The following is a 27,499-nucleotide window of genomic DNA, read 5'->3' as shown; positions in this document are numbered from 1 at the left end:
AATGAAGACAACTCCAGAAAAGTCTTACTTTCTCACTGCAGAAATATCTATCTCAATACTCTATATTCTATAGTATGACAGTTTTGGATATTTGCCTATATACTTTCTGGAGAAGCGTTAGATGAGAAGGTTGATACCACTCTTAAATATGAAGCTACGACCAGCAGTTGGTTAGCTTAGCTTAGCACAAAGACTGGAAACAGTAGGAAACAGCTAGCCTGGCTCTGTCCAACGGTAACAAGATACACCTCTAAAGCTCACAAATGAACATGTTGTTAGTTTAATCTGCACCACCACCAAAGTGTAAAAATGGAATTTTATGTGCCGGGCTATTTCTTTGCTAGGATCAGTTGCTAGGCTACCATCAGAGATTCCAGGAAGTTACAAGATATAACATGGGCTTCAGAGGTGCTGGTGCTTGCAAATAAGCATTTTTCTCAAATCTGGATCTAAATTATGCAGACATCAACATGTAGGCTACTTCTTTTTTATTACAGAAATATTGGAATCAAGCAGGCACTTAACTTGATACGACCAGAGTTGTGCAGCTCACAGCAGGCTACGGAGGGATAAACTTAGTTACATCTTGCCCTCAGCTCTGTTTAAAACCTCCATTTTTTCATGATGAATTCAACAGTGTTGTCAAGACACAAACCGTTTGGTTTCTGTGTCTGTGACATTTAAGTTTGATGTCTGTGGTCATGATCCTACGGTGTAATGGTGTTATATGACATCTTCACCAGAGGGTTGTGGGTTTAGCTATTGTCTTATGCAACCACTGACCCCACAATCAACTAAACGCTGCTCAAACGTTTAAAAAAAGCTTTTTTTGATTTACTTAGGATGTTGACTAAGTAGCTATAATCTTAATATTGAATAATGTTTAGCAAAGTGTATTGCCAGTCAGCATTTGGCTGTGTTTTTTTTCCTTTGTGGTTAAACTCTGCAGCAGCTTTCCAAGTTTTAAACTTTTCCTAATGTGGACAGCGAAGCAGGCAGACATTGAGAAAAGCAGGTTGTAATATTGACTGATCAAAAAACAGCAAGAGATGATGAAGTGAAGCACAGATAAAGATACAGGTGTAGCTTTGTAATGTATGTGTGCGCTCTCTCTCTCTCTCTCTCTCTCTCTCTCTCTTTCTCTCTCTCTCTCTCTCTCTCTCTCTCTCTCTCTCTCTCTCTCTCTCTCTCTCTCTCTCTCTCTCTTTGTACTCGTCCAAACACACACCCACACACATATTCCAGACATAAGGTATTCTTCCTTCAACTTCTTCCCTTCCACATCTGTACAGATAATCCCTGCTGTCCGGAAACAAGGAAGAAAGAACACGTTCTTTTGCTAATCTTATTTCCATTATCTGCCACTTCGCCTTTCAGCAGCCAAATCCACAACTTCATTCATTCACCTCACAGTATCTTTACTTTTAACTTTTTCACTTTCAGAAAAATGACTCAGAAAACAGCTGTTTTTTTTTGTAATGACCTCAGTTTAAGTTTTGTGTCATCATGAAAAATGTACAAATGATTACCACATCAAATATAGATGTATTTAATTTGAAATTTATAGCCCTAAACATAATCTATTTTGTGTTGCCGGTATACATCAATTTATGGAGCTGGTTCTGTGCAGGATTCAGTTGCAGTCACTCTGTGAATGAATGCATGTGATGAAAGACATGAAGCAGGTTTCTCTTTTAGAAGTGTTTTTTTCTACATTTCATATAATTGCAACCTGCCTGATATAAACCTGCAATGGCCAGGAAATCGGCACTTGCGTAATGTGTATGTGTGTTTTAAAAGTACTTTTATTGCTTCTTTTGAGGTTCAGTGAACTCAGCCTAAGCACCTGCCATATGGGAGGATGGCTGAAAAATACAGGCAAGTTAGCTATAGCCATCAATAACAGTATATATTTACATAGGCCTTTTTAAAGTGGCAGTGAGTCTTTGCTGCGTATGTATTTTCAGACTTTCAGTGAAGTGTTCTCAATTAAAGTACATTCCTACAACTATTTCTTATATTTGCTTACATCTTGCAGTGTCGGTATGCTGAGGTGAGAATGACATTTTTCCCAAGCAGGCATGTCAGTGTGAAAATGGCAATTTGCAACTGCAAGGTTTTTTCTTTATTGAGCTGACGCAGGTCTTTTTACTCTTGCCAAGCTGACCTTTCTTTAAAATGGACAGTTTAATTTAATGTGCCATTAATGTAGTCGATGTTGCCCTTTGCTGGTCATTAAAACATGACTCATCAGATTTATTTAAATGTTTTCACTGACTCAATGAGATATACAGGAAGTAAAATGTTGGTATAATTAACTTATTCATCAGGGTAATAAATGCTTAACAATACTTGAATCTTTTCACCGCTCCACTGTGGTGAAACAAAGTCTGTATTTTCAGCCCTGAATATTGTAGACACCATTTTGTTTTTGTCTGATTTATTGGCATGAGGTTTTGTTCAAGCCCCAGCTTTGGTGCAAAGCCTGAGCGCATTACATGGCTTGTTACGTACCTGAGCTGTAGCCAGCATGTTGCTCAGAGCCAGGCACTAACAGCAACCTCCTCTGTGGACCCACCCTAACTCTATGCAACGCTGTTGTGTAGCTGAGCAAGTTCATCAATTAAATAATTAATTCGTCATATGAATCACAGAGATTGCATGTGTAGTTACAAAAAGGTCTGGAATGAATTTCTTTATTTCCTCTGCTGAGAACGGATCCGTCAGCAGGATATCTCCAATGCCTCTAGTTTCCAGACACATTTGGTGAACAAATTCAGTTATGTTAGTCATCAGAATTTGAGATTGCCAACATTTCTGAATTATTAGTTGTTTTTTTAAAACCAAACAGTGTAAAACTGCCTGAGAAAGGAACCTGATACCAAATCCTAAGAGCATTCTTGCAGAAATCAATAAATTGTAGTGAAAGCCGCAATGTCTTTGAATATAACAGCAGGCTGAGGAATTTTTCAGAGTTGGTAGAGGTTTGTATCTTCACCCTTATTTTGTTTTTACTCAGAGATAAGATGACATGATCCAAGAGGTGTGAAAGAAATTTTACTTTTTGTAATTATAATTTTTCAAAATCTCTCTCACTTAACAAAATATTTTCACCACTTCAAGCAGATTCAACATAATGGAATGAAACACTGTGTACTTTCCTGTACACCTCAAACACCAGTAATAAGCTCTTCTAATCACAGCAGCCTTTAATTGCAACCAATCTCATTATGATCTCATTATGAAGGACATAATTACAACATATTTCACTAAATGCAGATGAATCATTATGTCCTATTATAGGCGTCTACATCTTGTTTATGTTATTTCCACATTTTCATCTCATCCTTTGCCATATCATTAACTAAGTAATACGTCTTTTTTTCTGTTCCTGTGTATCATACTACATTCTGCTTCTTTTTGTGTGCCACTAAATTACCTCATTACTCACCATTTCTGTAGGAAAATGTACACTGGATGTTTGGACCAGCTGTGAAAGTGTGATGGAACACCCCTATCCTCTTTATGGGTTGTCCAGACAGCTGTCAACCATATTGTATTCCCGTTACCACAACAAATAGCATATGTGCGGCATTCCCCGCAGGACAGTTTTTGTGCCAGCTTTGTCCACCACATATGTGGGGTGACTTTTTGTTGAACTGATTTAGCACAAGTTAAAATGTTCGGATTAGTGTTCATATGTACTTTACATTTCCCACAAGATCCTATAAAGCACACCTTATTGAACACAATGGATCGCTTTACCCCACTCACTTTATTGGGATCAGATTTTTTAAGTGTACTATGTATGTACACCTTTCCAGCTTTGGCATTTGTCATAAAGAAGTTGTCAGAGCAATGCCGTCATACTCCGAGGAACCAAGTCAAATTAGCTGCGACATTGCAAATGGATATTTTGGCTAGAAACAGCACTTTAAAAAGGACCTGCCCACTGAAATTATGACTGATCCTGATGAAACACAGGTTGACAAAGTCCTCGTCACAAGTCGAGCTACAGCCAGGTGGTGTTCCCTCTGATGTTCTTGGCCTTCATCATGGTTATAGATTCTGTCAAATCAGGACTCAATGACTAAAAGAAATCCTATCACAGGCCCAAGTTCATCTGCAAAAAATTTCAACAAATCTTATCTTGCTATGTTGTGGATTGTATGACGTACAATGGATTGTATGACCTACAGTGCACACTGTGCACCACTTCACATCGGTACACTCTACATAGTCCTGGTGATTTTCAGCCTGTGTATGTTTCCACAGGTTGGTGGTTTGTCAGCACTGCAGAGGAGCAGGGCTGGGTCCCTGCTACCTATCTCAACTCCCACAGTGGCACACGGGATGACTTGGAGCTGGGCGCCTCTAAAGCTGGGGAAGGTAAGTCACCGCAAAGTCTCCTGCCACTTCCCGACCACACACATACAAACACAACCTCACACACTCTGTTATAAACCCACGCACACGCCACCTCTGCCCTCAATCCTCCTTTCATCTGTGACAAAATGGAGCAAATTCACCCCTACTTCACCGCTGACGGCCTACGCTGACAGCTGACGCCGGTCTAGTGTGAACACCTCTCTCTGTCTGCCTGCCATCATAAGCACGCTTGAACAGAGTGTAGATTCAGACCTTGGTAAACAGCAGGGAGGAGTTCAGGAGAGACTAGACCCACAACCGCTGAAGTGATGTACTGTACAGAATGGATTCAGTGCAATATTAAGCGATATGACCTCCGTGGAGTGAGCTCATGAAAGAAGCGTATGTTTCTATCAGCAGTAAGGAAAACAACATGAGAATATTTCACAACTAATGCTTTTTAAATTACGGTTATAGTAATTTAAAACAAGCTCAAGACATGAGTTATGCTATTTCATGCTGTGTCTGCTTATCATTGTGGAATGCAGATAAGTTACAGTACAGTAGATGAGTGTTGATGTCATGTTTCGTGACCTTACTGGAGTCAGAGAGGGATCCAAAACCCTGATAAGAAACACACCTATGTAGAGTTTGGTTTGCTAGAATAAAATGCACATGTGAGGACAGCGTCCAATTGTGCAATCATCTTGATAGCCCTGTCAGATAAGGTTATCAAGCCATTGTTTCATTCTTCAAGCCGTTTCAATATTAGTAGAGAGGACATTTTAATCTCAGACCAATAAAGCTCAATAAGTGTCACATACTCAGATTTTGATAGTCCTGACAGGTAGTGCAGCAACTACAGCCTGTTTGTACGGATTTATGCAGCCTTGTGTTAGAGAGAACCCAACAAACTGGAGGCACGGAAATAATTAAGTTGCAAATTACACTTCCAAACAAACATCAAGATTTTCCAGCAGTCTGTCCAAAACATCTTTTTCTGTACAATTGCTGTACTCTGTAACAATGGGACCCAGGATCCCCTTGGTGTTGTATGTAGTATGACTCAAGGATGAAGGGAGAGAGAGAGAATACATGAGGCTAAACTGTTACTGTTTCACAATATGTTTAAATGTCCTTTTCTCCCCAAGATTTCAACATGTATGCATACTGCAAATGTATGACCACACACAGACACAAATGCAAACGTCTACACCCATCACTCCTATCTGCCTGTCAGAGATAGCTGGAGTTTGCTGCCAGGGGGTTTCGGGAAGGACAATCTGTCAGTGTAATTAGTGTTTATGTGTCGAGTCAGTCATGGGAATGGCATGAAACTCATAAAGCATCTCTTTGTCAGTCCTGTGGTCTTCAGCAGTCTGTGCCACCACGGTGTCACAGAAAAAAAGTTTCTTAAAGCCAAAAAACTGGCATTGGAATTCATGATGGTTCTTTCGCAAAGCTAAAAAATAGACATGTTGAAAGCTCAGACAGCATGAGATGAGACTTCATGCACTGATGGAAGTGAATGCACATCCTCCTCCTTGTTTTGGTCAAATTTTACACAAAAATAAACATATTGCCTAAAGGAATGGTTAGACATTCTGGGAAACATGTTTTTGTGCATCCTGGCAGAGAGTTAAATGAGGAGATTGATTCCACTCTATGTGGTAAATAGGAAACTAATGCAGGCAGCCGGGTAGCTTAGCCTAGACTAGCATAAAGAATGAGCGGGAGGAAAACAGCTAGCCTACTGTAGCTCTATCCAACGGTTATAAAATCCACCTACCATCCCCTATAAAGCTCACAACTTAACATGTTATATGTAAATACTTTGACTGCAACTATTGACTTCCTGGAGTCTCTGCTGGTTGTCTGGTAACTGCTCAGGAAGCAATGAATTGTCTGGTACAGAGCCCCCATAAAATATTACATTTTGTATGAATTAAACACGTGAGACACAACCTATTTATTTGTGGGAGTGGTGTCAATTTTATGTCCGTCTGAAAGCTAATATTTACCAAAAACTATTCCTTTAAATTTGACTTTGTTGTTTATCACATTAGGATCTAATTTAAATTATCTGTGATTTTGTCTGATATTATCATTAAGAGAATTTAAAGGTGCCTAATACCAAATTTAGAGCACTAACATGCATGTGTGGCCGCACCGGCTACATAAACAAAGCACAGAGAAGCTGTGATTACAACACACAGTCGTCATTCTCTGCTATATAGTTGTTTGTTTTGAATTTAACACCTTTAAGTGATGAAAAGTATTTTCTATTTCCTATATAAGATAATTTACAGGAGCTGCATTTTCTATCATTTTGGCATACGACACAAGATCTTGCGGTTGGCAGAAATCATACCCATCTTCACTGTATTGGGAAACTTAAACCTTCTTAGGCACACAGCTCCAAGCAGCTGCTCTATTAATTGGTTGACAGTCTTGCAGCCGCAATGTGTGCCCCAGACGCTCTAACACAACAGGACCATGCTAACAACATCCTAATTACAATCCACAGAGATGTCTTGGGTTTAACACTTCCTCTGTAACCTCCATCCATCCACTCCAACTGTCCACCATGTTTTGCTTTGCCGTGTTGTTTTCATGTCCTCCATGTAGCTAATAATGGGGTCTCTTGTTGGATCCATGTCATTTGTGTGTTTGTGTAACATTTGTGCTCGCTCTTCATGTCTCCCGTGTTTGTTTGTTGTCGTCTGGTCACCACGTGTGTCTGTCAGTTACTAAGCGGCATAAGGCTCATCTGAAGAGGCTGGACCGGAGATGGACGTTGGGGGGTGTCATCAGCCGGCAGCAGAGCCGAGGTGATTTGAGACAGATGCTGCATCACCTCCCTCCCTTCCTTGTGTTCTTGTCTTACTTATTGTCTCTTATCACGCGGGCCATCTCCTCCCTCTCCTCATGCACATATTTGTTCAGTCTTTCCCTCTGTGTTGTCTTCCAGCAAATGCATTTATCATGAGCCACAATCCACGACTAACTAACCACTAACTGACTTTAATATGAAATGAGCTTGGAAAGCAAAGGTGAAATCATCAACTTTATATACACCAATTATTGATGCTAAGCTCAAATTTTGTTACAAAATTGCCCCATGTAAGCATTTTTGTTATAATTAAACTCTGTGTGCCAAAACCAATTTTCCCAGAATCCCAGAAAAAAGACGACCCACTCATCTGAAAGTAGTTGCGTAATAGACTTTGGAATGCCTTATGCTGCATTTTAGAGCCATATTTTGCTTTTTTATGAGCAAATGAAGTGTGCATGTAGTTTTTTTTAATGAATGCATGTTCTAAAAAGTGTAGTAGAAACATATTTATCGTGCTGTGGTGCAGATAGCAACCAATATTGACCGATAAACAAAGACCCTTTTTAATCTCTCACTTATTTTTAGCAAGACATTGTCAATCACAGACTGGCACATGTTCTTCTTATCATGGTCAAGATGCTTTTTTTCACTGGAAATACATTTGGATTGCTGACAGTGGAATGAGGATAAGCTGTTGAGTTCATTCCAAACTTAACGCTTGGCAGTGGATGCTGCTCTCTAGAGTGGAGAGAGTTGTTTCCACCCTAGGACTGAAATCCTGCTTTGTCCTTTAAAAAAAGAGAGAAAAAAAAGAGATATTTTGCTGACTCCACAAGAATAATTTATAACACTGATCCAGGCGATGCATGTTGTGGTTAACATAACATCTGATTCAGAGTTTCCCTTCATTTGCTCTGCTGGATATTGTTTGAAGGAGGTTGGTGAGAGGAAAATGGTTCACCAGCCCTGACACAAAGAGGCCGGAAGAACCAGTCAAAAGGAAAATAAAGCGTACAGAAATATCCTTACCCGTGGTGCCTACTCTAGTTTTTGCAAGTAAAGGGATTTAGAATCCCACACCCAGTCAGCTCCGACACAATTTAGGAAACGGGTGGAGAAAAGGAAAATGGAATAATTTGTTGCTTCCTGTTTACCAACTGGGAGGACGGCATATATAGTGCTTTTTTAACATGGCCTTCTCCTTTTTGAACACACCTCTTCTCCCAGTGCTGTCTGTATTTACAAAGGAATTGCTATAATGACAGGAAATGATGTCTTTGCTCTGCCCCTTGGCCTCATGGGAATGCATAAATCAGCATGAAGCCTCTGCTCTCTATTATGTGCTGAGTTTGGAGGTGCTTGCTGTCACAAGGCCAAGGACACATCTAGGTCGCTAGCTGGCCCCATGAGCTGTAATTCCCCATGGTCAATACCCTTAATGAATACCAGCTAATTATGTTAAGATGGTTGATATGATGACACACTACATTTTATGACATTTTGAGGAATATGCACTAGTACTAGTTCATTTCTATGGATGTTATTTGACAGGTGATGTAGAGAGATTACAGGAAATGAGGGGGAGATAAGGTGGACGTTGCAGTTCATAGTGGGCCCAACATTACGATTGTTGAATTATGAATATGATTTAGGTGTTACGACTGATTTGACCACAGTTGAAACATACGTATAACAAAACAATCTTCAGAGAAATACATACAGAATCATTTAGGTTATGTAGTTCTTCGCTGCGTTATAAAGTCGTCTGTTTCATAAAAAAATTGAAGGCAAATCTCATGTGCCAAAGAACATTTAAACACACAGCACATGCACTTGCACATCTGGCAGCGGAACCAACTGCCAGAAAGCAGAACAGTTCCAGCCTGTAATATAGAAAAAGATACACCCCTCTTTCAGTATCACGTTGCAAAGTTGGTGCCAATGAATCACAAGATAATCTATCTTACTGTATATTTGTGAACCCTTATCTGTCATTTCTGCAGTATGATCATATTAACATATAACGTCTATAGAAAGGATTTATAGAATATACTTTTCTTTTCCAAGGATTATTTTGTTTTCACAGCTCTCAAAATCTTAGCTTTGTTGTCATTTTCCGCTCTTGCTTTGGCAGAAGAGAAGTACGTAACAGTGCAGCCCTACACCAGTCAGGGCAAGGATGAAATTGCTTTCGAGAAAGGAGTAATAGTGGAGGTGATTCAGAAGAACTTGGAAGGCTGGTGGTTTATCAGGTAAGGCTATGCTCACTCTTTTCAGACATTTTTACATCTATCATTTCAAAAAGATGATTCTTTTTTTTTAAAGATCATTTTGTTTTGTAACTTACTTTACAGGTACCAAGATAAAGAGGGCTGGGCTCCAGCCTCTTACCTGAAGAAGATGAAGGATGATCTCTCTCCCCGCAAGAAGACGGTGACGGGACCTGTGGAGATCATCGGAAACATCATGGAGATCAGTAACCTGCTGAACAAGAAAGCCTCGAGTGAGAAAGATGTGCAGATTGAAGGAGTCCCAGAGAGCCCCCAAGTGGCCAAGAAGGAGATCAGCCTGCCAATCCCATGCGCGGACTCCAGCCCTGTTAATAGTCCACAGGATGGAAAAAGTAAAGCAGAGCCTTCCTCACCGGCAATAGCCCGCATCGCCCCTCATCGGGTGGAAATTGGTTAGTCATATCGTTATGATTGTTTGAATTTCTGTCATAACTTGAATGCCTGTCAATCCGTAACAGTAGATTTCTAATTACTCAATTTTAAACTTTTTTTTAACATCATTCTTTATCAATGTCTATTCTTAAATGCAACCAAACAGTTATGTATGGTTTTTTTTTGTCTCTGTTGTTTCACAGGTTCCCCGGTTCTCAGGCAAAAACCTCCTCCTCGAAGAGATGCAACCCTGGTAAGAGCGTGATCTTTTAGCCCTCCATTTCTCCGATTAATGGTCATATGCAGGATTTTGATATATGTGGCTTTTCCTTTCTACAAATAATAAACAACAAACAGTGGTAGAAAAAGTATCCATATTCTTTACTCTAGTAAAAGTACCAATAGGGTAGAAAAAAAAACATTTTTTATCTATAAAATGTTATTTGAAAAAATTATTTGTCTGATCAGATCTGTCTTTGGCGGAAAGGCTAACAGTTTATAACTACAGACATCTGAAACATTACAAGGGGCCCCGATCTGTTTTTGTTTGTAAGGGTCCACGAGTCAGCAAGGCTGTAAAATCTGAAGTCTGAAAATGTAGATAATGGGTGTAGTTGAGTAAAGAAATACAATATGTTGAATGTATGGCAGTAACAATTAATTACAGCATGAAATGGAAATACTCAAATAGAGATAAACTACCTTTAAACTGGACTCAACTTGAGTACCCTTGAATTACCTTCCACCACTGACAGTACTTCTAACAATGCCAATTTCTTTTGTGCTAAGGGATTTCAGTTGCCCTCCCCGCCAGAGCCCCCTACAGTGGAAGCCGAGTATTATACCATTGCAGATTTCCAGTCCTGTATATCTGATGGTATCACTTTCAATGGAGGACAGAAAGCAGAGGTAAGCACTTTTTTTCAAGGTAAACTTGAGTAACAAGAACAAAAAATTGAGTACCAACTATATATCTCTTACTATATCAATTTATTAATCTAAGCTCAATAACAACTCTGCTTTCTCCAAGAGAAATTACAATTTAAATGTTTAAAAATGCCATCATTTAAAGACTACATTTTTTTTTTAAATGTATTTTAGGTCATTGAGAAGAACTCTGGTGGTTGGTGGTACGTCCACATAGGAGAGAAGGAGGGCTGGGCTCCCTGCTCCTACATTGACAAACGTAAAAAGCCCAACCTGAATCGTAGAACCAGCACTCTTTGCCGCCCAAAAGTTCCACCTCCAGCTCCGCCTGTCAAAAAACAAGACTCAGTGGAGACTGCACCTCCCAGCAGCCCTGGGCCTGAAGCTCCAGAGTCCCCTGTGTCTCCTGGAAGGCCTGTGTATGAAGAGCCAGAATATGATGTTCCTGCCATTGGTGATCTGGACATGGAGTCTGAGTTTGAGTTTCTGAGGGGAGAAGGTTCCTTGGTGGATGTTAAAAATGAGGACGCTTCCTCCGAGAAGGGATCCCACCAGTTCTCAAAGCCTTCTCCGGCTTCGTCGTTCCACAGTGCCTCCTTCAAGATGTGTGAGTCATTTGAAGATGGCCACGACGCAGAAGGGGAGGCGGAGGCAGAGGGAGAGTGTATCTATGAGAATGACGGCTTCCGGCCCTTCAGAGAGACGCCTGAGCGGCAGTGCAGCAGGGACTCAAATTCCTCCAAGACAAGTGTCTTGTCAGAAACTGGCAAGACTGCAAACCCGACATCAGGTGGGTGGAGACCTGCAGGTAACAAGCTCAAGGTGGACTTGAATGGGAGCCCATTTTCATCCAAAGCTGAGGAGACATCCAGTCCTAAATCTGCCTCCACTGAGTCCACTCCAGATCTGTCCAGAAGTAAGAAAGACCAAGAGGAAAGCAAGGCATCCTGTTCCATCAAGTCCTGCTCTAAACCAAAGCCAGTGGTGAGGCCTAAACCACAACTAGCCAAGGCATCCAGTGCAGAGAAGATGGACATCAGCACTTTGAGAAGACAGCTGCGGCCAACAGGGCAGCTGAAGAACGGCACCAAAACTAAAGGTGAGGACTCTGAGACGGCTTCAGTCATCTCCTCAGAAGACTCTTTCTCTTCCCAGAGCACGTCGGATCTCTCCTCCATCTATTCTAAAGGCAGCCGGGGAGACTCAGACATGGAAGGCAGCAGCCTGTATCGAACCACAGATCCCTATGAGAAAGTCCAAGAGTCTGAGCTCAGCTTCCCTGCTGGTGTGGAGGTGGAAGTGCTGGAGAAGCAGGAGAGTGGCTGGTGGTATATCCGCTGGGGAGACACAGAGGGTTGGGCTCCAACTTACTTCCTGGAGCCTGCCAGGCAACAAGATGACATGGCAGGGTCTGAATCTGATGGCACCCCGACTAAACCTGGAAGCCTCAGCAAGTCCAACAGCCTGGAGAAGAATGAACAAAGGGTGCAGGCGTTGAACAACATCAACCAAAACCTAAAGAAGGTCACCCCACCCATCCCCTCCAAGCCTCCAGGTGGCCTCTCCAAACCCATCGGCTTGTTTGGTTCACGAAAGCAGAACAGCACCAAACAGCAGCAGGTTGTGAGACCTCAGTCCGTCTTCATCTCAGCCCCGATCAGGGACGGTCCCAGTCCTGTTGGCTCTTTAAGGAGAAACGAGTCCCTCAACTCAACGGACCATCCTCGTGCCAGCCCCACAGTGCGCCGCAACGCCTCCTTCGGCACTGTGCCACGCAGCCTGCCGCCGAACAACATAGGACTACCCAACAGGAACAGATCTGGTACCGGTAGCTCAGAATCCCTTGGCCTCAGCTCTCAGAAGAATGTCCTCCCTGTATCCACAGTCAAACCCAAGCCCCACATCATTCATAACAACCTCAGAGAGGTATATCTCTCTATAGCAGATTATCATGGTGACGAGGAGACCATGGGATTTCCTGAGGGGACGAGTCTGGAGGTCCTGGACAGAAACCCCAATGGATGGTGGTACTGCAAGATTCTGGACAATGGCAGACCAAGGAAAGGATGGGTTCCCTCAAATTACCTCGAGAAAAAGCACTAACATTCACGTGTGGAGCTGGCAGAACTCTGAACATGCGCATAAAGACTACGTCAACAGATTTATTTTGTGAAAAAGGCTAACCCAAAGACATTAAGTAAGGATGGAAATCTTACCCGGTACCTTTGCCAAAACGAGCAGCCAGATCAAATTGCGACTTTGAAATGAAGTGAGACATCTGGTAAAATGAGTCTACATGAAACAGTGCCAGAGACGTCGCATTAGGAGCAATATATTGAGACTTAGTGACGCAGCCAAAGAGAACACCAGAGAGAGGAAGAATGCTTTAATGATATTCTTCAAATGTTACCTTTAACTTGAACTAAGATATAATTTTGTGTCCACTCCTTGAACCTTTCTCTGTAAGTTTATAATGTAATTTTTTAAAAACTTTTTAAGCATTTAAAGCTTATTGCATGTTTGAAATGATTCATTATACCGACGATGCCTTGAGCTGTTGAAGTTAAGCCTTTTTCTCCTCCTTTCCGTAAAGAAAATCTCAGTTGTTGCCGAAGCTGCTTTGTGTTAGTCTCACCATGGTGCTGTCTGTTTGCATGTTTTTTTAATATCTCTTTATCCTGTACGTCACCGTTATGTGATATATTTTATCCATTTCATTTTGTAATATTGTCCTAACGAAACAATTTGTGAGCATCTCTGATTATCACAGTTTTTTCCTACACTTAAATGTAAAAAAACAATTGCTTGTGATCTTTCCGTAAACTGATTTTTGAGTTTCATTTCAGGGGCTAATTGTCCCAAATTCAAACTTAACATCAGTGAAAAATTATTTATTCATTACTTAAAAATCATATTATTACTTATTTTATTATTATTGTGAATTTACTGATAAAAACAATTTCACAACCGCTTAAACATTTCTAAGAACTGCTCTATTAATAATGATAACAGTTTGAATTTCTGCTGGGCAGTAAATTTGACATTACTCTTCCGCTGCAGCAGATGCTCACTTTTGTTTTATGTTAACTGTGTGACCAGTGATGATAACTGAAGTGCCAAAAGAATGAATTCAATAAATGCACTTTTGAACAATCATTAGTACTTTCTCTTTTTTTTAACTATTCATCTCTCCTAGCTAATGTTTGCCCACACATTTGGTCCTCTAGTACAGTGTTTCCCAACCTTTTCTGACATGTACTCCCACAGCAATGTCACATGAACTCAAGTGCCCCTTCAACAACACCACCCTCATGTCCAAAAATGGTCCTATGAATGGATCAAAAGCCGGATGTTATTTAACAGTATTGATTATATAAAAAGGGACATTGTCACATTACCTTTTCATATAGTCAAATTAATAATGTTAGGGTTGCTTTTGTACCATTAGTGGCAAATGCTGGGCGTTGTATCCCTTACGTGTATAAATCACATTGAAAGCATACACACATTCATGCACATTACAATAAATCTACACAGTTAACTAAATTCAATAAACTGTCTCGGTAGTGTAATTGACTATATAATCACAAAGTCCCCAGTTGAAGTCCAAACTGGGGACCCAATATGGAATAATGGAATACCCCCCCCCCCCCTTTTTTGTCTCACCTCTTAACTGTCTGTTATCAAAATAAAAGGCAAAAAATACCCCCAAAAAAATTGTATTTGTATTTCTGTTAGTAGTAAGCCATATATTATTTTCAAGTATTTAAAGTATCTTTTTCAGTCCAATTGTTTTCCTTCTTTTGTAAAGGAAATATCCGCAGCAATGCACTTCCTCTCCTGGAGGGGCGTGTCCGGGTTTGATTGACAGCAGCTGTTACGCTGTCAGTTAGCAGGTGATGCACCGAAAACGTGTGTAAGGATCAAGGATCGATCCAACATGTAACCGTCCGGACACAACTGACCTATACAAGTAAGTTTACTGTTGAAAGTGTTGCAGCTGAGCAGCTAATTGACTATTAGGCCCATAAACCGACGTAAACAGCTCATTTCCCCCTGTTTGTTTGTTTGGTGGCTCGTTCAACAAGCGCAGGTATGCAAAGTAGACTTTATCAGGAAAGCTAATGTTGGTTTTTGTTCCTGTTTTAGCCATCATGAAATCAAATTTTATAAATGTTACCCTCTTGTTTTCGGATATTTTCTTCTCAGAGAAGGCCTATGCTGTAGCAGATAAATAAAAAAAAAAAGCAATTTAATTTGACTTTAATGCCCCACATGTGGTGTTTTGTGTGGTCGTGTGAGTAATCATCTTCTGAATTAATTGCAAGTTAATGTGGCGTATAATAAGCAATGTCATTAAAACATATCACAGGCCATAATCACTGGTTATGTTACGTGGCTTAGTTGTGTTGCGTTAAAAGCTTTTTGCATTGGAATGAGGAGAAGATCTCTATTGAATGTGTTTATATCCAGAATAAACTCACATCTGGCCATATGCAATACAGATGAGTGTTTGACCAGCTGGATGCTGTAATGCAAATAAATTAGATCACACTTGGTTGCCTGACATGTCTTCCATTGTTTTACCCATAACACTGAGCCGCATAGTGGTGCAATTCACTTTGATTGACCTCATCTAGCAGCTTCTGCTTCAGGAGAACCTGCACATACACATTCTCAGGCTTTCATTCTGTGGTCACTGGGCTGCTTAATTTAACTGACCAAGCAAAAGTTTAAGTTACAAGCGCGGAGTTGTAGCCCATAAAATTGTCACCTTCAATTATAATCAGAGAAACACCAAATCAAAACACTGATGCGGTTTTCCACTGTCAGACACTGCACATTTTTTATATATTAGATTTGGTGCCTGAAATATAATAAGATTTACAGCCTACAGGAGTTCAATGTGAAATATGTCCATCCCGCTGGCTGTTTCCTCCATTGGGATCTCATGCTACACTCACTGGCTTGGAACGAAGCTATGGATGCCTGTTGATCATCTTTATACCATGTTTGTCTGCTGGCTGTGTGTCTGTACTTGCTTGCTTGTTGTACTCATGTGTAGAGTATGTGTTTATTGCAAATAATAAATCACAGGAGTTAGAGAGAACGAAAAGGAAATGAAACATGTTGCAGGTGAGATAAAGACCCCTCAAGAGGTTTATAACATAAAATGTGGAGGTGATGTGTCAGCCATTGTGTCACAGGTTGTTCAAAACTCAGAATGTAATGTACCGAGTGTGGAAGTTCATTCTTGAGCTTAGAAATAGTATTCTGACAGCTGAGCATATTGAGGAAGACTTACAAAGTGATTTAAAGCTAAAGGAAAAAAAAACTACAGTAAGTAGACTTTGAGTCAAAAGGATTTTGACAAATTGATATTATTTATACCAAACAGGAAAAAAAGTTTGAATATATGAATGCAAAGTCAGGGTTCCACATTAACCATGGCCCGCCGGCCCCTGGCCACCAACTATTCTCTGTCTGTGGCCACAAAGTTTCCTCATGTCTCTCTTGAGAACGAGACTGTGTGTCATTGAAATTACAGCTACTGCGTCCTAACTGAATGTGACGCAAACGAGCGATGGCAACACAATCAGTTTGACTGCATTGTTTGCTATTGGAATGTAGTGCCGGTTCCTAAGTCTGAAGGTTTTTGTACATTTTGTTTTTCACAAAAAACACGTTGACTCTGCCTTGAAAAACGATGAGCATTACTATGAAGTAACCTCTTCCCAGTCTATTGTTGTTATTAAATCATTGCTGATGGTTTTGTCTTTGAGGGTTTCTCCGTAAGGTGCTGGAGCTGTTTCTGGCCTCTGGAGGGCAGCAGCACTCAGCTTCTCATTACAGATTGAGCAAAGCATCACAGTAACCTTCAACTCTGCCTTCATCACCCCTAATTAGACGATATAGGGTTGAGATCCCTTTTGCATCGTGAACAAAGTTGTATTTTTAAATATAATTGCACTTCTCCTCACAGTCTGTCCCTTGACACTGCAAATCTCACCGAAGAAAAGATTTTACATCACGCTGAACACCCAAAGCTTAAAGCCTTAACTAGAACAGAGGAACAAACTCAAACTCCGACTGTCAGATGTCTAGTTAGAATTCAAAATCGATACCCTCGCTCTTTTTTTGGAATACAAATTTGATACCTTAATAGACGGCGTGTGCGTTTGACCAAACAGCTGTCCAGATGAGATACCACAACGCAGCTCAAACAAGTCTGCCAAGCCCTTAAGCCTTCAGAAGGCCAGCAGCCAGGTTCACTGAGAGGTCTGAGTGGAAAGTGTGTGTGTACACAGACACCAGTAAGATATACTGTATTCATGTCACTGTCACAGATCCTGGCTGTGTATTACCCTCGCACCTTTGAGAACACTTGGTCATGAACGGCAGCCACTGCTGCCTGTTTCATGTCCGGACATCATGGATCGTCTTCGTGCCTATTGGAGTGCAGCATAAAACAGTGCTCCATTAGAGCCAAGCCCGCAGGCTCGTAAATAACCGATGATGTTCACTCTGGCCAGGTCTACATACCACAACTCTAAACAGTTTCTCTGTGAGTTATAGCTGTTTACTAAAAGCCCTTGTCTTTGTTATTCATATAGTATATGGCGGGGTGTTAGTCAAGTACACTACTGCGGCGAGTGGTTGTGTTAAAGATGGCTGCTCTTTCGTTCTCTAACTTTTGTCTACTTTGAATTTTCTTGCATGAGACGCCAACCATTTGTATAATGCACGCTTTGGGAAAACACAATGGCACTTATGCTCTCTCATTCCCTATCTTTTGTGCCAGATTGACTTGTTTCCTGCTGTGCAAAAAAACATAATAAGGAATAGCTGTGAAATGGTTAGTTTTAACTTTTTATTGTAATTCGTCCAATGCATGAACAGAAGTAGGCGACAGGCTGTCTCTTGTACATAAAGAACAGTATGAGCTCAATGTGAAAAATAAATAAGCAAAAAAAGCCAGTAATTGAGACTTAAACTTTATTTATCAAACTGAACATAATTAAACCACCTTAAGAATGTTTTTTTAACAACTAATATAAATTTCAAGTTATGAGCTGATTTTCTTGTTCCAAAATGCACAATGCCCACTTGCACTTGCTGGTTTTGTTTTGTTTTGTTTGGACAGCAAATATTTGGTCACATTTGAAAAATTTCTGATCATACGCATGTCTGCTTCACTACAACACAAAGCCAAGATATCATTTAAATATGCACAAGTAGGACAAACTAGCCTAGCCTTAACAATTACTATTTTTCACCAACTAATTGGTAACCAATGCCACCGTTACACATTTTATTCTCTTAGCATAATTTAGTAGCCAATATGGCATTTAAGGAAACGTTTGACATCTTGGAAAATACGCTTATTTTCTGGCAAAAAAATTGATAAAATAATTGATACGACTCTCATACTTGTCCAGCAAGTGGCCACAGACTGAAAACAGCTAGTCTGGCTCTGTCCAGAGTAGTGGTGCAAAGCTACATCGATCTGGATCAATATATGGATTCAATGATCAATGATCCAATATCATCAATGCAAAGTGAAAACATCAATATAATCCTCTTTAAGATATGTCTTTATTTTGAAATTCTCGTGGCACATTTGTGTCACCAATTTCTGTCCAAGCGCACCTCCTTCCTACAGAACCCAGTAATAAAGTTGTCAAATCATATTTTAGATCCTTTTTGTGAGTTGATATAAATGTCACTGATTGTGTTAAATGCCCGTATGATATCGCCTCATATCGATCGCAGGCCCCTGAATTCAATCAAATCAAAATTGGATCGTATCATTGTCAAAAGAAAAAATGCAATAACATACTGAGTTGATTTACACCTCTAACTCAAAGATTACAAAATCTGCCTACAAGCACATCCAACATGCACTAATTCACATGTTAAAGCGTGCTTGTTTAGAACGGTTTAAAAGCTCTAGAGGTTACTGGCTGTGAGCTTCAGAGGTGCTGGTTGGCAGATCTTTTTTTTACTGTTGGATAGAATCTGGCTAGCTGTTTCCCAGTTTCCAGTCTTTAAATGAGCTCTATACAAGATTGGGAGATTTTTGATTGTCTCTTAACATGGCGACGGCTGAGCATTCGGCTCGCAGCAAACCGTGCTTACAGCGCTAACAGTGCAACCACTGCAAAAGTGCTGACCGGACTAACAGGGTTTACCTGAGGGGGAACCGGAGGGTGGGTGCTATGCTAACCAATGGGGCATACTCACATGCACGAACATGTACTAAAGCATGCACAGCTACAAAGCAAGGGCAGCTCTGTCTGCTGTTTAGTGCTGAGGGGGGGGCTGCTGCAGATTCGGGTGATAATTAGCAACCCCTCTCACATTATCACATTGTTTTCAGGTTGGCATTTGATACATTGTTATTGTAAAAATGATTATGGTTGTTTTACGTAAAAGTTGTAACCTATGCTAATACCGAAATGTCAAATGCACTTAAGGTATCAAAAGTTAAAGTACTCCCATCAAAGTTATATTATTACATAGAATATTGCAATAATTCTTACTGGTGCAACTGTGTATAAGCAAAAAGTAAAAAATACAATATATCCCCTGTGTAAAGTAGTATAATTTGGAAATACATAAGCAAAGTACACACAACTTATTGATTACAGTACTTGAGTATAAATACTCGGTAGTAGGTTCTGTAGTACTAGAGCGAGGTATCAATATTCTCATCTAACTCTCCTAAAAGGTGAATAAGCGTAGATCCCCAAATGTCAAACTATTCCTTTAAGTTAAAATCAACTTGACAGATCCACAGAGCATTTCAGATGAAGACAGGTTTATAATCTTTAACTATGCAACAATAAAATAAACTATTCTTACTTTTTGGAAACCCTACTTATTAAACAAACTGTGATAATTCTTTATAGTAGTATTGACAAAAATAAATAAAATGTACAGTTAATATTACACTCATCTAGACTATTTTTCTATCAGAAATGTTTCACAAATATTTCATTTCTGTTAGGTCATATTTGGTCAGGAAGAAAAACAAAAACAGGTAGAAATATAAATGGCTGAGCATCTCAAGCACAACAAATTCCAGTATTATGCATTGCAGTGACAGGGAGGACAAGGCGATATTCAAACATTTCATCTTTAGCAGTGAATAAATTCACACACTGATATTAAGCACACTGAAATGTTTGTATTTATAGGTTGTGTGGCTAAACCTGCTCACACCAGAGACGTCACAACCAGAATGACTATAAGATAAATATGAACATCCTGGATTTCACAGCGAGCAGCCTAACAGACCAAAAGTGTGTTCAGACTTCTCTTTTCAAAGGCACACAAGAAAACTTAACCGTGACTCAAATATTGTACAACATAACTGCTAATTTTCCACCACAGCGGCAAAATGACAAGCTTCAATACCTTGAAAAACAAAAACAAATCAGCGCTTACTAATTAACGAATTACTGAGTAATGTTTCAGCGAGGCCAAAATAACACCTGAAAATAGCTTGTATTTCTTAACAATTCAAAGAAGCACATAATGCATGAGATTAGTCAAGAGGAAATGTCCTTGGAGTTTGCTTTTACAGATGAAGAGCAGCACTCAGAAACTGATATGCAAATGAACGTCTCGCAATGCCCCACAATAACAAGCTACATCCTTGCCACTGACTGCACTCAAGTGATTTTTTTTTTTCCACTTGAAGACACAGTGTGCTGAAATACGTCACCACTGAAAGCAAATATTCATGTTTAATTTGTATGTACATATGAAAGAGAAGTGTGTAATCTGAAGCCAGCACAGCCATCTGTGACTTATAGTGGGATTTCATGGGTTTCTTGCGACGATGGAGAGGTTGAGTCGTCATCCCAATGTGCTCGTTCAGCATTTCAAAAATACTTCACTGCCCACCAATGTTTATTTGAATGACTTTTGTCCAATCACAGCATCCAGCCGGCTCACTGAGGCCGCCAAGAAGCAGGACATGCAACTCATGCAAGTCCCACATTTCACATGGCTTTCATACAAACCTATGATGTATGGGGTGTGCCTGAGTGAGCAAACACTTTCTCTGCACTGAAACGATGTGCAGACACACACCAAAAGGTACCCCTTCCTCCACTGTCTTCATCCCAAACATACAACATCCTCCCTCACTCTTTCTTCACTGATTTACATCCTCTTTCACCTCAAGCGTGACCTTCTATGGTGACAACACTCACTTTTTTACCCTTTGCACAATCTAACCTTGCCTGAATTTTCAGCAGGTAGTGAGATATCCAACAAAACAGTTTCTTTATTTATTATTTATCCTTAAGGTTTAGGCATTGCATTGTGTTTTATTGCAGGAGGAGTATTTTTCTTTTAAATGGCTTATTTTAGACCATAGTTTTCACCATAAAAACTCTTTCTTTTTACATCCTCACTGGCCTCTGGAAGCCTTCAGGAAATGTCAAATTTAACAAAATCTCACAGAATTGATTCTTACCCTAAAATAACAGTTTTTGACCCAATGCACTCTGACAAGCTGTGGAGTAGCAGCTGGTGAAACCACATATTTATTCTTATTTCTTGCGCAGTTCTGGACAATTTTACGTCTTCTAAAACTAGCTAGCAGCAACACAATCACCAGCAGAATGAAGGGTTACTCTGCAAGAAGTAGGACAGATGCCTCTTCAGATTACTCTTTCTCTTCAACAGATGCACAACTCACTGAGTCACTAGACAATAGTAGGTAATGGCCCTATCTGCAGTACCTGCACATATTTTGTTTCTGTTGATCACACGTTATGATAAACCTCATTGCTTGGTCCTTACTGTGAAGACGCCATAGGCAGGAACTCTGAGCTTCCCAAGAATGTGCATTAGCCATAACAGAAATAATGTTTTAATGGAGTTTTTAAGTCCTGTTGTAGAGTACCTGAGCAAGATTGCACACGCAAACAAGCGGGGATTTCACTTGTGCTGCATCCGACTTTACAAAGTCTTACATGGCTTTGAAAACCTTGAGCTGAACCTGACGATGCGACACATTGTCTTCACACAAGCCTACGTGCTCCGGTAGGTCTTGATGATATCTTTGATTGTCCTCCTGCAGATGGGGCAGCATGCGTTGGCCATCTTCTTGAGTTTGAGGCCGCAGGTGTAGCAGAGACACATGTGTCCACAGGCGTAGAGGACTGTGTCCACCACATTCTCGTAGCAAATGGTGCATTCGTCGCTCCACGAGCCCGAGTAGGATGGGAAGGTAGGGGACTCTGGGTGGCTGGAGAATGGAGAGCTTGGGGTTGTACCTTTAGGTGACGAGATTGAAGACATTAGAGATGTGTGCGTGTGAAAGAGAGAACTTTAACTCAGAAATGCCAGAAATTGGAGGAAGGCTCCCAAGCAGTTCAGGCAGACAACTGTAGTTGCATTGCTACGCTCACATGTGTGACACATATATCCAGTGCACCTTTTTTTATTTAAGCTGTTAATACCATCCCTACTGTTTTCCTTTGCTAATTAAGCTTCTTGTGCTGCCATTATCTGCCAGGAGTTTTCCTGTCGTGCTGTCTGCAGCTTTTAACAGAAGTGACGTCTGGGATCACAGCTTTTTTTTTTTTTTTTTTATTGTCACAGCTGTTTTATTGTCCTCCTGCATGTCTGCATTTTAATACATTTCATACACAAAGAAAACAAACATCTGGACAGAAATTCCCATGGGGGGAGAATAATGCTAGAGAGAAGATGGACAAATAGAGAGACGAATAAAGTGGAACACTTGGACAAACCTGTGGAGGAGGAAAAGACTGTGTAGTAGCTGGAGTTGAGGCTTGAATTGAGGTTGATGTTCAAGGGAGTGTTGAGGTTGGGTTCGGAGTTGCCGCTGCCAAGCATTGTGGGGGTGTTGGGTGTACAGGATGGGGAGCTGGGGACCGAAACGCCTCGTGGGTCCGGGTGTGGAGATGAGCCTGAAGGTAAAAAAACAGACATCTGGGTCACAACAAAGATTTAGCAACATACAGATAATCTATGAAAGTAAGTGTTAAAAAGAGCCAAATGCAATGCTTTTGGAACTGGGAATCAAATATTTCATTTTTCACACTCTGAGGAGTTATACAGAGCTGATAATTAGCAAATGGAGGTGAGTGAATATCTTGTTGCATCTCTGATACTGTCTGTCTCTTTCTCTCTCTCTCTCTCTCTCTCTCTCTCTCTCTCTCTCTCTCTCTCTCTCTCTCTCTCTCTCTCTCTCTCTCTCTCTCACACATACATTAAATCTCGTCAATTACCAAGCAGATGACTTGTGAGGCCACAGCGTCTGCGTGTGGGTGTGTGTGAGTGAGTCAAGAGCCCATGAGTTGGTGTAGTCTCGTCAGAGACGCAAAGCACCTCCACCCCCCCTCTTTTCTTCATGAGCCCATGATCCCTCTGGGTAGGGTACAAAATGCTTTCACAGACGATCTGTTGTCTGTCCCGTGTGATCCGCTCCCCCATACCCACCGGCTCTGGCATCAGTTCTCATATTGGCAGACAAATTCTGATCCAGCCTGCCTGGCAGGAACACGCCATTGTTGTTTATACATTGTCCTTCAACTGACCATGGCAGAAATATTGCCACCCTGTCGGGCTGGCCGCTCACTTGGCACCACCGTCCTTCCATGTGTCAAATTATCTAATATTGGTAGTTTACATCCGATCACACACCACAATTTGCTTGTCCAAACTTTCCTACAATGACAGTGTTGAGTGGAGTAACGACTAAAAAAAGAACCACAGATGGTGAGAAATTGCTGAAATAAAGAAATACTGTTGGTTTAAAATAAGAGACACATTTATGTGGTCTGTTGTTAGCAAAAAAAATGCATACAGTTTGTTAACTCCACTGCTCTGAAGTCGTGCATTTTCTTCAACCACTCCAACCACTGCAGTCTCAGTTTCAGCCTACGTAAACAAACCATAGTAGCTTTTTAGTCATGCAACAAACGACTTGCTGCTTAAAAAATCAACAGACGTAGCAAATATGTATGAATACAAGACCACTGGTAATCTATACAAAAACCTTTCCATAATTAGTGTGCTTTTTAGTTTAGTGCTGAGATCAATGTGTTTGTACCACTTTGCTGAGACAGGCTTTTGTGAGAGTCCTCTATTTATTTATATTATATTTTAAAGTGGATACAGAGACGTGTATGCATACTGTAGCATTTACACACCATTCCATTACCTACTTATCGTGATCCATGTGACAGCCCGGCTGTTAGCAAATGTCTTGGTCAACTCTAATAAGGCAGAATGGAAAACCTTCATGTCTATTCATGTATCCTTTCATCTTCTCTTGTATTATGAATTTACTGCTGGCTGTTTGACCAGAATGAGTATGTGCATGTCTTTAGTTATGCAGGCAGTACAGGATACTTATTTGTGGTTGAGTAAGTGGTGGCTTTCAATACTTGCTCATCAAATAAGCAATCTGTTATTCAGGTTTTAAACCTGCAATGATTCATTTTGTCGGCCACTTGGGGGCAACAGAAACAAGCTTGTAAACACAACGCGAACATAACTTTTTGAGCCGACGTGGCAAACTTGTTAGCAAACAGTTGCTCATTTACGCATTCAGCAATGGCGGACAATGTTGCCAGATTGGCCTGGTTTCCGGCCAATGTAGCTATTTTTGAGTAAGTTGGGTAGCAAAAAATGACGCTGGGCTAGATGAAATTTAGGCTGCAACATAAGGCATACGATTCATATTATCTACTCACTTAATTCTAGAATGACATGAGTTGTATTAAATTGTCATTGGGGATAACGGAGGACCTACTTACCTTGATGTCATCATTTGACAGGAGCATTTGGATTTCTGACCACTCTTTTTGGGTAGCAATAGCCTAATTATCAAACATTTTATATTTGGTTATGAGATGCAGATATATGATGCTTGGGATGTGTTTTCAGTTACTCATGTAATTGTTGTTTACGCTTTTACAAGGGTGTCTGGCAAGGTTATGATTTGGGCTGTTTATTGTAGCACTGGATGGGTTTTAAGTTGTGATTGGGCTGGGATCTGATCAGGCAACACTGGTTATGGAGCAACACTAGTATTCATAGGGTTGAGTTTGTGTCCACATAGTAAATGTAAATCCAGAATGTTTGCTCTGGGAAATATGTCTTTTAAGCAGCTAGCTTAAAGGCTTCCCTCTTGGCACAAGCTAGCCGCTAACTGTCTTTGTGTCGTATAGTTTTGGAGCTTTATCACTGAAATCAGCTTTCTGATGGAGCCGAAAACGATAAGAGCGATGGAAGTGAATGAATTTGTGGACTGGAAAACCAGCAATCAGTTAAAAGATGTCCAAACCCTCCGTAGAGCTGAAGGGAGCTTCAGAGTCGGGCGATAATTCCCTGTAGGTTTGTCACTCAGTGTGACCCCTTTCCAATTTGATCAATTGTTCATATAAAAAATATTGACTATAGCAGCTTTAAGATTACACAACTACCAAAAGGTCATTATTGATTCCAAATATCTCACATGAAATTATAAAGATAACACGGACAAAATGATTATGTGAGAGCAACAGACTGCCATCTGTTCCACTTCACGGGCTCGACAACACCCAGCCATGACAAACTGTCACTTGCCTCACTGGCTAGCTGTTTCCATGGCAACTCGTGGCATGCGGCTCCAGCGAGTGGGTGAGCAGAGACGTCACAAATGCACTCCCCACAGCTGGAGTGGTTAATGACTCGGAGAACGGGCGGCGTGCGCCACCGGGGGGGGGGTGGGGGGTGGGGGGGTTGTGTTAGAAAATGCACAGGGAAAAAAAGGAGATGATTGGCGGACCAGTGTTAAGGGAACGAACTGTGGGTGGAAAACCCAGCATCTCAAACCTCTTTGCAATTACATTTTAATAATGCATATGGAGGGCAACATAAGGAGCTATCACCAACCCCATCCTGATGCATAATGCTGGCTGCTGGGAGCCCACGCAAGACAGAAATAACCTCCTCAGCCCTGGTCTGACTGACTACATGAAAGAGAGGAAAAACTGAAATCCACAAATGAATCACGAGACAGAATTTAAACTAATTCTAACAAACCAAAGTATTTTTAACATCAGTTTCTCAGAAAAGTTTGCCTGTAGTAATACATTAACTGTAAAAAAATAAAAAAAGAGCGATAACTTAGCTAGATGACAACACCGGGGTGGAGGAATCTTGTTTTCAAAGAATTAAGATGAATTGTTTTCATCTGTGGCAACTGCAAACAAATCAAAAGCACTCTGCAGTATTTCAGTCATTATACCAAGTCGAAGAAATGCTGGAGCTCCATCTTATGAAAAATGGAGAATTTGAAATCCTTAAAGTGCAGAACTCTTAAAAAATGGGTGAGACGTACTGAATATTTCAAACTTACATTGGATTTGCACAAAATGTGGTGAAGCTTCTTTAACTTTTTGTTGAAGATGTGTTAAACTAAATATTAAATTCTCAAAAATCATACAAAGAATGCGTTGTGCATAAATAGACAATAAAATCATCTGAAGATGTTCACATGGAGGCAAATGAAGAAAACTGTTTCTCATGTCATCAAAAGAATACATTCAGCCTGTGTGTGGTTCATTTCATTTTCACTTTCAAAATCAAAAGAACCCAGAAATTCTTTTGGAGAGGAAAATAATACCAAAACGTACAACCACTGCTTGACATTAAACCACCATTTTCAACAGCTCCTGAACCCGCTAGACATTATATGTTCTCATCCTGCTCATTTTGAGTCAAACTGTCCCACATTCAGGGCTGATTAACTTCAGGTATATCATTGTGTGAAATCTGCTGGAATCAAACGGCGCTGACAGAAACTCAACCTCAACTAAGGATACAAAGTTAACATTCATATGCAAACTGTGAGGGCGTAGAATGTAAATTCCCAAGAGATATGAGTTGATAAAAACTCAAGGGAGCAGACAACACGGCTAAGGAGGGGGAAACTATTTCATGACTAGGCCGACTGGGATTTCAGCCTCCAAAGGTCATTGAAGGATCTCAGACTGCAGTAACTTCTAAATGGAAATTGTGTAAAGATCCATGGAACATGCTCAAATTCCTTGAACCGTGATTTGATTTAAAAGTCAAACTATTGCTAAAACTAATGCAAATATGAAATATTGATCTGTGTAGGTATTTTATCTTGTACCAAAAAGGCTAAAATCTTAGTTTGTCTCTTTCCTTTTGAGTTGTGCGTTTTCTGTAGTCATCAAACATAATTACTAATGTTTGAGGGCTAGTTGTTTTTGGAGGGAATAATAACCGTTCCCTTTTTCCTGAATTTTGACATTTAAATACATGGTTTGCATTGTATTCCCAAACATATTTAAGATCACAAAGCTGTTTTTATGCAGTTAACACGCAACCTAAGTGTAGTGAGCTCGTACCTAAAATCCTGAGTTGTGTGAAGGTTCCGTGCAGACCGTAGAACATCCAAAGGGGTCTGGAGTTATCGACACACAGCTGCATCCCTGCACTGATGCCGTTATGGCTCATCATGACCTCCCCTTCTGCGTTCACCACAAAGCCCAAGATATCGCCGCTGTGGAGCGGCACCGCCACCCGACACACGGCCCAGAATTCCTTGCGGTCAACCAGGGACTCTGGGTTGGACGGGAGGTCACTGGGCCTCAGGGTGGCCGGGTCACATGATGTCACACCGTAAGAGAGAGACCCGGGC

At 40.7% G+C, this 27,499-nt stretch overlaps 2 protein-coding genes across 4 annotated transcripts in view; one reads left to right on the top strand and one right to left on the bottom strand.

The window, feature by feature from the left end:
- LOC137879978 (SH3 and PX domain-containing protein 2A-like) overlaps positions 1-13,947 on the top strand; it is a 53,887-nt gene extending 39,940 nt beyond the window's left edge. For 2 of the 3 annotated variants that reach the window (XM_068721012.1, XM_068721032.1), the window contains 7 exons: positions 4,276-4,389; positions 7,116-7,199; positions 9,339-9,456; positions 9,559-9,887; positions 10,071-10,120; positions 10,657-10,776; positions 10,969-13,947. In XM_068721012.1, the coding sequence (XP_068577113.1) occupies positions 4,276-4,389; positions 7,116-7,199; positions 9,339-9,456; positions 9,559-9,887; positions 10,071-10,120; positions 10,657-10,776; positions 10,969-12,897 (2,744 nt within the window). In that variant the 3' untranslated portion in view covers positions 12,898-13,947. The remainder of the gene's footprint in view (positions 1-4,275; positions 4,390-7,115; positions 7,200-9,338; positions 9,457-9,558; positions 9,888-10,070; positions 10,121-10,656; positions 10,777-10,968) is intronic. The other variant, XM_068721023.1, reaches the window with a different exon arrangement.
- Positions 13,948-17,653: 3,706 nt separating this feature from the next.
- Positions 17,654-27,499, bottom strand: part of LOC137879956 (E3 ubiquitin-protein ligase NEURL1-like) — a 31,847-nt gene continuing 22,001 nt past the window's right edge. The window contains exons 4-6 of the mRNA XM_068720949.1: positions 27,207-27,499; positions 22,569-22,748; positions 17,654-22,088 (exon numbers count right to left, since the gene is read on the bottom strand). The exon at positions 27,207-27,499 is cut by the window's right edge and continues 424 nt beyond it. Coding sequence (XP_068577050.1) covers positions 21,844-22,088; positions 22,569-22,748; positions 27,207-27,499 — 718 coding nt within the window. The 3' untranslated portion in view covers positions 17,654-21,843. The remainder of the gene's footprint in view (positions 22,089-22,568; positions 22,749-27,206) is intronic.

Source organism: Cebidichthys violaceus, unplaced genomic scaffold (assembly GCF_023349555.1).
Source record: "Cebidichthys violaceus isolate CVI_PGR_0920_01 unplaced genomic scaffold, fCebVio1.0.p SCAF_10, whole genome shotgun sequence".
NCBI classification, from domain to species: Eukaryota; Metazoa; Chordata; class Actinopteri; order Perciformes; family Stichaeidae; genus Cebidichthys; species Cebidichthys violaceus.
Note: the sequence above shows the minus strand (reverse complement) of the source record. Positions and strands in the feature narration are given on the sequence as shown.